Below are 11,452 nucleotides of genomic sequence, written 5' to 3'. Positions count from 1 at the left end.
AAGGTCCCCCTGACTTCTAGGTCTACTACTCTATCACACTGTGTTACCTAGTTGTCGCAAACAATGGTAGTAGAGAAAGTCAATAGTTTTCTGCTGATCCCATAAAGAAAGATTCCCCCACCTTTTCCTCTTTCTCTCTTCCCTACATGAAAACTTCATCTTAACCAATTCACACTTCAGATCAACAGGAATGCACTTGTACAAGGTAAGGGTAAAATCTTGACCAATTTTATTGTAAAATTCTCAGAAAAAGAGCATTTACAATGACAATACTTTATGAGAGTTCATGATTCATCTTTATATCAAGTGTTTCTGCAAATACATTGTGTGTTCAATACCATAGAATACAGCAAAGGAAACACAAACAGCTCAAATGTCACGTACTGATATTGTGTTGGTACAAAGTTCTACTAAAGTTGATGTATTAAAAATAATTTATATATTTTATAAATAAGGAAAAAATCACATGTATAGTAATTACAGGAGGCCGTTTGAGAAGTACTGGTGATTACAGAAATATATATTTTGGAGTCTACACAACTGTTCAAAATAATGACACAAAATAGTTGAAAGATTTCTGAAGTGAGGAATGGGGCAAATCTTAACTGGAGACAAGGTATGTCAGGGTTCACATTTTCAGGGATCAATCAACTAAATGACACTAAGAAATTATAAGACCAATCGCTCCAGCAAAACTCCATGCCTGAGTTATGCATTCAAATCGTAATACTTGGTGACTACAGAAAATGTAATATAAAAGCAGCACGACACACAAAGACTAAGGACTAATACTACTAAAAATAACTAGTAAAGAATAAAGACTATTAATACTAGAGACTAAAACAAAGAGTGGGAAAATCAGATGCATTAAGGAAAACTGTATGGAAAATGGTGTGAGGTCAACCACAGTCAAAAATGAATGGGGATGGGGAAGAACAGAGAAGAGAGAGTGGAAAGAAAGAAGGGAAGAGTCGCAATCAAAATATATTAATGCAGTGTTAGATAACTGATTCAAATGTGTCATCTACACTATTAGCTCAATAATGAACAAAAGGTAGCCATTGAAATGAGAACTGATGGCCCCTGAAGGGGATATCTCTCTGTAAACTTATCAGTGCCAAAGCAACCCAATTCTGAGCTGAGTTCCCCTTGCTCACAATCATCTCGGGGGGAGGGAGGGCTCCCCCTTTAATCTCTGACCAAGGTCTATTTCAGCTGCCATGAATGAAGGTTAATGTGTTTGTGTGGAGGTAGGGGGAGATGATTCTGCTTTTTGAAATTTTCAGAATCTCTCTGTGGCTTCTGTATTATGTTTCAAGAGATCCTGATACTCCCCTCTCTCCAAGCAGAGGATGGAGGACATCTGTTATGGTAGAAAAAACTCTGATGAGGTCATGAAATTAGGGACAAGGGACAGCTGGCATTCTAGGTGACTCTAAGGACAGTTATTGCTTGGCAGAGTACAGGACAAGCCCTGTAAAACCAGGGCCACTCCATCGACTCTAAGAAAGGAAAGGGACAATATAACTGAGGAGGAAACTCCCATCAAGTGAGGGCAGTTGAGCTCATTGGGTATACAGGCTCCAGGGGGAAGCCACCAGGAACCTGAGGAGGGGATGTTTAAGAAATACAGAAGGGGCACTCATTCTACATCACACTTTGGTGCCTGCAGACCCCGTGTGGATAAGCCACATCTTTGTCAATGTAAACACATATTCTGTGCCCTAGGTTGGAGAATGAAGGAAGGGAATCCACTGATAATTCTTCTGAAAAGTGAATAATCATACCACCTCTTTCTTAATGGAAAACAAGTTTGGTTAAATAGACCCCTTTTCCTGCTGTAATTCTAACATAAGAGGCCACAGACACATTCCATTTCAGTTCCTAGATGCTGATTAGGTCCCTATGAAATAAACAGAGACAGGACAAAAGTATATAGTGGATCCTGTGAAATTAGTAAGAAGATCATGATTCATAATGCAGGTGTAGACAAAAAAACCCACTTGATAGGGGCCAGAAAGATCACTTTTCACCTGGTTCTTTTGCTGTAATATCTATTAGATCCTGGGCACAGACAATAGCTTGTATAATTTTTGCTCAAGTTTATTTTCCTCTAGGTAGTTTGTTTTTGAGAATTTCCTGATCACAAAGGAAAGAAGAAAAATGATCCTTTTACATAAAGGCAATCAGCTAATGCCAGAGGATTTAAGAATATTCTGGTCTCGTTGCTACTATCCAAGCAGTTAGGCATACTCTCTGTGGCCTGACTGTAGAAAGTTCAAGAGAACCAGGCAGAAGTCTTCTACTCTGTGACATGGAACAAACATGGAAGAATACATCAAGTTTGTCCTGTGGCAGCTATGTGACAAATACGAACCCAAGAGGCCACACAGGGAGGTCAAGGCTGCTTCTGGGAGTGATGGTTGATGCTGGGAGTTTCCAATGGGTCCCTTAAAAGCAAAAGCCGAAAGAGAAGGAATAGAAGAAAAGGAAAGAGGAAAAAGGGATGGAAAAGAAGCCAAACAGGAATGGAGAAGAGAAAGAAAACCAGGCTAAGAAATGTGGACAGTAAGAGAAAAGAGAAAATATCTTTCATAGGGAGTGAGGAGGAGGAGTGACAATGTTTCCAAGGGGGAACAATTGCTGAAAGCTTTCTAGGGGCTCTGGGATCCCTCAGCTTCTCCTACCACCAAGACCAGAACACTGACTGGATTAGACTGGGCTGTGCTATGCTTTACAATGCTATCTCCACAACGAACTCAGTGACACAGAGTGAGGTTCACTCCCTTTTTTCTCATTCATCCCATCTGCCCAGAAGGATGGTAAGCTGCAGTGACTATAAACTCCTTGAGGGCAAGCCATCACTTCATTTTTTGCATTTGTATCCCCAGTGCTTAGTACCTATATGCTATTTTGGATACTAGAATTAAATTGAGACAAGAGGGTGTCTTTTGGGGAAATCTCTGTCATAGTAGCTTCTGAACCTTGAACATGGCCTTTCCCATCTCTTGAAAAATTCACCTTAAAAATGCTGTACTTCTCAAATTGGGCAGAGCTATGACATAAATACATTTAAAAAACGAAAAAATAAAAACCACTTGTGAGAACCTTATGTACAGAATGTCTATAGGAAGCTGTGTGTCTATGGCCCATACACCTCTACCTTCTTCCAGGGGTTCCTTTGGGGCCACAGGGACATTTAGTCCTGATAGGGGTCACTATGACAAGGGGTCACTGTGACAGGGACACTTCCTAGTGCTTCCATGTCTGAAGGCATTATCTGTACAAATGTTACTTCTTTCTGTGTGACTGGGAAATAAGAGTTCATCTGCATTTCAGAAACACTCTGACCTTGTGATTTAAGCATCAGGTCCCTGAATTCACACATCCCCTTATATTGTTGATATCCCTGGCAAAGAAGTAAGCCTTCAATCTTAAAAAAAAAAAAAAAAAGAAAGAAAAGTAATTTTCGAACTGACACTTTTGAATTTAGGTGGCAAAATCATGCAAGTGTCCATGTTTTGAAATTATCAAACTCCTATTATTAGTGTCTATAGAATGCAGCTGTTTCATACATTAGACCTGAAGAAACATCTTTATGACACAGGGGACAGGACACATGATGATTTCAGTGGATGCCATGAGGAGTTTCTGGGGACACAGCCTGATGACATGTTATAGTTCATCCAATTCTGGGTCTCATAAAGTCATGTTAAAATGAATTTCCAATGCAGTGAGTTACTCTATTCAGGGGCCCTGGGTCAGGGAAGAAGAAGACAGAGGGACCTCAACTGTTTCTATTTCCAAAGGCACTAATGTAGACATGGAGAATGCATGGGACTGGCTGAGATGTGGCCAAAAACACGAGGTAGATACATGGATGTAAATGCAGGAGGCCGTGCTGTTCTAGCAGGTGCGCTTGTGTCTGCAGTATTCATTGTCATTCATTCAAGAGGAAAATGAAACTTCACTATTAAACCTTAAACCTTAAACTATCTGATGACATTTGGACAAAATGAAAACTGGTGAATGAATCAGAACCTTCACAGCCCCCTTATAAAAAAATATATCCAGAATGACTTTGCTTCATTGCAGTTTTTCAGAGTTCTTAAGTTCACAGGTTTTTTGGTCAACAGAAAACAGCAGTCACAAAGCAAGGACAGAGAAGTAGTATATAGACACAGTGGATACTGCCAGTGACTCCTAACATGAAAATGTATTGACCCCAGGTCTCCACAGTGATTCCATCAGGCCTCCTCATCTGCAGCTGATATGCCCTCAGTATAAGAGCAGGCCATTTTACTGTGCTTGGGTGATTGACTACCATTGATATGCTTTGAATGATCCTGACTAAAGCAAGGAAATTCCCCCTTTGTGGCACATCTCCTTCTTCATCCTCCTCAGGAGATCAAATTAAGGTTTCTAAGTCTCTGAATAGTTTGTAATGGTGGCTAGATATCAATTGCTTGGGAGGTGTAATCCCTCTTTTAAAAATATTGAGGCTTTGGTTTCTCTACCCCCTTTCCCAGGAATACAGGATGCTTTGTCCTTTGCTTTTTAGGGGCAACCTAGCTGAGGTTCTGAGTCCTGAGATTATATAGGCATGCAACTTGAGCCATAAAAGCTAGAGGGTAATAGAAAAGAAACATGAATGGAGGTTTGAAAGTAGCAGAAGTGGGATACCAAGCATCTTCATGCCAGGCAGTCTGCAATATGCTGCAATAAATCAGGCAGGAGGAATGAACATGTCCACATGAGAGAGGGAGGTGAAAAGAAAAAGCAAGGGAGGAAGAGCACCATGGAAGAATTTGAAGCCAAAGGCAAGCATTTGGAAATGACCAAATGGAATGGAAAGAGATCTTTGTGTCAGTTTTCTTTGATAAAGATTTAGTTTCTGAGATATACAAATTAATGAAGTTTATGTATTTGTGTGTACGCATGCACACACACACACATATCCTAAAGCCATTCACCATTACATAAATGGTCAAAGATTATGAACAACCAGTTCTCAAAAGAAGAAATGAAAACTGTGAACAAGCATATAAAAGAATTATCTAAATCAGTAATAAGAGAAATACAAATCAAAATAACCCTGATGTTTTACCTGTCACTTAGCTAATTGGTAAAGATGACAAAAGTGGGAATAGTTCATATTGGAGGAGTTGTGGGAAAATAGGCACATGGATTCGTTGTTGGTGGAGCTGTGAATCAGTACAACCATTTTGGAAATTAATTTGGAATTATGCAAATAAAGTGACTAAAATGTTCATACTCTTTGAAACCCAGCGATTCCACTAGTGGACTACTACTGACCTCCCACCCCCACAGTGGTTATTGGTAAGAAGAAAGTTCTCACACACACCAAAATATTTATAACAGCACTTCTTTTTGGTGATAGCCAAAAATTTTTAACAAAATACATGCCTATCCATTGGGAGATGACTAAACAACTGTAGCACATGAATAAAATGGAATATTATTGTAAAAAGTGACAAATATGATGAATACAAAGAAACATGGAAAGATTTACACAATCTGATGCTTACTTCAGTAAGTAGTGCCAAGAAAACAGTATATACAACAACTTAAACAGAAGAAAACTGTCAAACAATCAAAAAGGACGTTGTGAAATTTCAGAGGACAAGCACTGGAGCCCAAGAAAAGAAAGGAGAGAACACCTCTACCCCACTCCTTTGCAGAGATGGGAGTTCCATGAGTGCAGACTTTTCAATGTATTAATTCCAGACTTTTTCAATGTATTAATCAGTTTTGTTGATTTTTCTCTTTTTTCTCTAAAATTATTATTTGTTATAATGGCTCTTGATGGAGAGGAGAAAGGAGGGTCAGACAAATTTTGGTGATGTTGAAAACCAAAGTTATCAATATAATTCATTTTAAAAAATCAGTGGCAACCAGATTTTTATGAGTGTAATGGATGGCTTGTCAAATAAGTCCAAGATAGACAATACAAAGGGCAGAAGCCCATAGGTTGTAACCAGGGACCTGGGGTTTCGATGTGGAAAGCTAGACTTACCCCTCAGCAATTCCTTCTTCTCACCATTTAGTTCCCTCTTTGGCTCAGAGGAGTCATAGTCTAAGCCTTAGGTCAGGAGGTGGGGTGGGGTAAGGAGTCCTTAATGGCAAGATGAGAAATGGATTTTTTACATAGACCTTAGAAGACAGTGCTGTATTATGGAAAGAGTTTCAATTCTCTTACCTGTGTGACCTTTGGCAACTAAACTTCACTGGGCTCAGGTTTCCTTATTGGATTAAATGGCCTTTCAGGTCCCTTTTCAGCTCTAGGTTGGTGGTTCTATGATATAGTCATCCAGTGATGGGGCTGGGCCATAGGACATTGGTAGGAAGGCTGGCTTAGAACATATATTTGCCCACAGAACTCACTGCATTCTTGGATCAATGACTTCAGATGGAAATGTCAATGCCCTGCTAGCAGGGAACAGTTTTTTTTCATGTTGGAGATCAGACACAGTATCTTCTCACAATCTTGTCCTGAACTCTGAGCCTGAACCTTCCCAAGAAGTAGCTATGACTGTCATCTTATTCCTTACTTCTCATGCCTCTGCAATTAGAGGTTGTTATAAAATAGCTTATTCTTAAAGGAAGGAAAGACTATATTAGCTGAGCATGGGTGTCAGTGAGATGATGGTCCCAGTGCAGAGGGCACTACCTGCTTCCTCTCTTTCCACTCTTTACTTTCTCTTGACCAGTACAGAATGGAGCCTCAAGCGTCTGAAGCACTAGCCTTTTTTTGGACAGATGAGCAAGAAGATATAAGAAAGAAGTAGAAAGGATAGGGAGTATTCAGGACTCTGTTCTCTAGATGAAAGTATTCTGAAATTGGCTTCACTTATTGCCAAAGGAACCCCTTGTAAAGAACAAGACTTGCTAAGGATCTCATTGCTGCCAGGGTGGTGGTTGGGCTTATCTCAATATCTAGTACTGTGCTGTACACCTAGTGTCTGCTGAACATGTGTCTGTTGAATTGTTGGATTAATAGGACCAAGAATAAGGACTGTATTTGTCATTTCGCTGATATAGGGAACTCCCTCGACCAATGCAAATGGACACCTCCACAACTTTAGGGTCTTATTGAGAGGGTTTACTAGAGCAGTGAAATTTTAAGTGACTTACGAGGGCCACACACCAGTGTATGCTATTAAAGGCAGGACTGGAGCCAAGATCTTCCTGGTTTCAAGGCTAGCTCTGTTGCAACTATACCATGTTGTCTGTGCTTGAATTAATAATAATAAAATAATAATAGTTACCAATATTTATGCAGTACTCTAAGGTTTGTAAAGCATTTTATACATCATCTAATTTGATCCCTACAACAATCCTATATGTTAAGTGTCATAGGTATTTTTATTCTAATTTTATATATGAGGAAACTGAGGCTGAGAGGTTAGGTGACTTCTCTAAGGTCTCATAGTTAGAAAGTGTCTGAGGTTAGAGTGGAATCTTCCTGATTCTAAAGGCCATATTTTGTCTATTTCACTAAGAAATTTGCTATACACTCAAACTAAATAATGCAATGAGTGACATAGACCTGAGTCTAGGCTGGCTGGACCAATTTACATGTTCTCATTTCGAATGAATGACTTAAAGATTTCACACAGAGAGAAAGTGGGAAACAACTCACATGGTTTAAAAGAAGGAGGAAGGAGGACAATGGGATCCTACCTGCCTCTATCCTACAGAGTTGGACAGCATCTCGGGACTCCATGTGGAGGAAATCAGCTCTGTGAAACTTGATGACAGGGTTTTATTTTGCAGACTACTAATTTTATGGTTATCCTGCCATTTAGAGTGAATGTGGACGTAACTAACTTTATACAACAGATGTGGTCTTGAAAATTTGTGCATGTGAGTATATGTGCATGTATGCATATGTGTGAACACATGATTTTATAGATGCAGATCTGTTTTAAGAGAATTAAGGGAATTCATTATTTAAAGGAATACTACAATGTATCCTATTGTAAAGTGAATAAGCATTTTGTCATGCCATGAATCTTTCTGTTTAGAAGACATCACCCAAGGAGGGAGGCTGGAAGTCTCCTGTCCTTTGGAGGAGAAAGTGACAGCATAGAAGTGACATCCTAGATGATAAAAGTCCTTTGGAGTCAAAAATGACATCCTGTCAAAAACTTTAAACAAGGAGAAACAAGGGAGATCTATCTTCTGAGTTGTCCAAAGAATAAATCTTCCCTTCTCAAAGTTATCGACATCAATGGATATTTACAAATTTTACATTTATAAAAAATAAGAGCAAAAAGTCCTTTCTAGTTTTCTCCCAACCTCACTAGCCTTTTCTAAGTAAACTCACTAAAGAACAGGAGCTACAGGAGGTGGTGAAACGGAGAAGAATGGCTGGGGCTCACAAACACCTGGGCAACAGAGATAGCAGATAGACACACGTAGGGTTTAGAAAGGAATTGTGCATATTTAAAGAGTACTTACAAAGTCCATTCCTTCCTTTCCCTGAAAGACATGACTCCTTGCAGTGATGAGGCAGAACAGAGGACACAGTCAAAGGTGAAGGCCATGGTCAGGCTTTTATGGCCGCACAGGGATGAGGGCAGGGACTCATCCAACCTCCTATGGCTCAGAAGATCAAATATTCTTGTTCAAGACTAACAGTAAATAGTAGGCAAGTTTCATCCCATTGACGTTAAATGAATTGCAGTTTCTGTGAAAGCATTAGGGGTCTCTCCTTCCTCACCAAGTACATTTGACTTAATGATCTTTAAAGAGAATTGCAGTAGCAACAGCAACAATTTCTTAGCAGTGTGTTTGAGGACTATTCCAGACTTGTCTTTGATGTAAATCATAATTATCATGCTCACCTATTTGTCTTCAAAGAATTGCAATTGTCAGGAAATCATCTATCACCACTAGCTTGATTCTGACTTCTTTGGGGTCACATGATAAGTTAGCAAACATCTATAAACATCTGACTGAGAGAACATTATATCTGTATAACATGAGATCTAGTTTCACTGGGATTGGTGTACTAAAGGTCATGAGGTTTCAAATCATGACATAAACCTGGAGCAAAATAAGATATTTTAATGATCCAGATGTACCCTAAGAATGAATGATCTTACCATGTATCCATGGGATTGCCACAGGGAAATTTGCAAAGAATAGATTTAAGGATTATTGTCTTACCCACATAACATATAGCATTCAACCTCATGCCCTTTTTCCACATGTGGTCACACCTCACTCATCCTAATAGGTTGCCTAAAGAAATGTCAATCTTATTTCCATCTGCCCCTCTGAAGGAGTCCTAGGCTATGCATAGGCACCTTCTTTAATGATGAGATGCTCAGCTCATAACTAGACTTGCTGTGAAGACCTTCCCTTTCAAACAACAACAGTTCAGTTATAAAGGACAACTGAATACAGCAATCCCTTGCCAGAATCCTTTGGAGCATGTTAGTGAAGTCATACCCACTTTCCCAATATGGCAACTAAAAAGTACGTATATCTTCTGTGGAGAACTAAAGCTACTTCCACAGAGTGTCATTCCTTGCTAATAGTAACAGTCCAGGACATTTTCATGCTGGCTGTACGGTGGCATTTGCATGCTCATGCAGCTGTCAGGAATCTGGTATAAGGCATGGAAAAATGTTGCTGTACCTTAGGAAAGACCCTAGTTCACTAGAGTGTGCAATTCCAATAATTTCAGTAAGTCAAGGGAACGAAATCTCCTGTCCCTCTGAGATACAATATGGATGGGACAGGTATTTTAGCCATGCTGGTTTTAAGGCCCACAGCAGCAGAAATAAGAAAGAAATAAGAAGAAAACCAAAATGTCAAATGCTAAAGGGGGAAAATAATACCTGATGAGGAGACCTAGAGGAATCCCCATAGAGGGTATGTACAGAAGCTTCTTAGGACCTAGCTACTACAATTTGAGGAGGGAAACAGTCTCACTGCCACCTGCACTTGACTCTAAGAGTCATTTCTAAGAGTTAGGACCACTTGGGACAGAAGATAGTCACATTTCCCTAGATCACTCCATCTCAACGTCCGTATTCAAACATTCTTCCTTTCTTCTATACCTGCTCTATTTTAAGGATCCTGCCCATAGGCTTTAAAGCCTAAAGTTAAGGGGAGCTGGACTGAGTCAGAAGGGAAAAGAGAGTGACCACTTGAGCACAACTGACAAGTTTATCGGCCCAGAAAAGTACAAGTTTTCAGTTGCATGGCATCACCAAGTGGCTTGTACCTCGGCACAGAAATGAGTCCTTTATGCAGCATATGTTCTCGTCACAGCTCAAGGCATAAATCATACTTCCTAATGAAAAGCCCCTAGGAAACCCCATTCTTGTTAGCAGAGCATACTTTATACTAGAAAATTTGCAAGGAGACCAGTGTTGCACCACAAAGCTTATACAGGATTTTTTCTTTCATCAGTGTAAAAATATACAATGCTACTGCTTATTCATTGCAGTGTCAAGGTCCCATCATTTCTCTGCTTTGAGACCTTTTCATACCTCTCCAATCCAAACGACTGTGTTACCTCTCTTGATGCCTGATACCTCACAGCGTAATGTTTTTTGCCACCCGTTGATGAGAAACAGAGACTCCTTGGCTGATGTGATGAGGTACTGTCCAAATAATCCACTATCTTTCACAATTCTTATGTTGCTGTCCCATGGCCAGTCCTGGGCTAAAATAGGTTCCTTCAAGTTCTTCAGCATATCCATCCTCCCTGTTGACAACTCCATAAAAAGTAAATCTGTTTGGAAAAGTGATGTGGCGTAGATGTAGTATTGGTTGCTTTCAGTAAAAGATGGCTGAAATGCCAGATCACAGAGATGCATATCTGTCTGTAAGTCATATAACAACTGAATTTCTCCTCGGGTGGTTATAGCCTGCACTTGGAGCCGGCCACTGTCCTCATCTGTGCTGACCAAGAAGTGTCCATCAGGAGACACATGGGGTACCCCTTTGATGTCACCATTGGGGCCAATCACTGTGTCAGTAACACTGTCAATCACAACCTGTGATGATGCAGGTGTGGTTCGATTCTTTTTGCACTGGACAAAAAAATAGCCTCCTAGGTGGGTATAGGCCATGGCATGGGGGATGCAGCTATTATTATGGAAGCTTATGGTTTTCACAAGCATCATTGTTTCAAGGTCAATTTTGTGAACTGTTAAATTTGACTTGTTAAAGATGAAACCGAACCTAGAATAGGAAGAAGGACACTGACATCAGAATCAGAAATAAGCTGGAACAACAACTACCGTTCATCTCACTAACACATCCCACTTTACAACTTCTGTTTGATTGCCCAGACAGTTTAATGAGTGACTATTTCTTTCAATACCTCCTTCTACTCTTTGCCACTTTGCTTTATCGCTCTTCCATAATCCTCAAAGTGATTAATTAGTATTCTTGTTTTGCTTAGATG

At 39.9% G+C, this 11,452-nt stretch overlaps 1 protein-coding gene across 3 annotated transcripts in view; it reads right to left on the bottom strand.

The window, feature by feature from the left end:
- Positions 1-212: 212 nt before the first annotated feature.
- FSTL4 (follistatin like 4) overlaps positions 213-11,452 on the bottom strand; it is a 785,658-nt gene continuing 774,418 nt past the window's right edge. For all 3 annotated transcript variants that reach the window (XM_072629961.1, XM_072629963.1, XM_072629962.1), the window contains one exon: positions 213-11,226. In XM_072629961.1, coding sequence (XP_072486062.1) covers positions 10,524-11,226 — 703 coding nt within the window. In that variant the 3' untranslated portion in view covers positions 213-10,523. The remainder of the gene's footprint in view (positions 11,227-11,452) is intronic.

Source organism: Notamacropus eugenii, chromosome 1 (genome assembly GCF_028372415.1).
Source record: "Notamacropus eugenii isolate mMacEug1 chromosome 1, mMacEug1.pri_v2, whole genome shotgun sequence".
NCBI classification, from domain to species: Eukaryota; Metazoa; Chordata; class Mammalia; order Diprotodontia; family Macropodidae; genus Notamacropus; species Notamacropus eugenii.
Note: the sequence above shows the minus strand (reverse complement) of the source record. Positions and strands in the feature narration are given on the sequence as shown.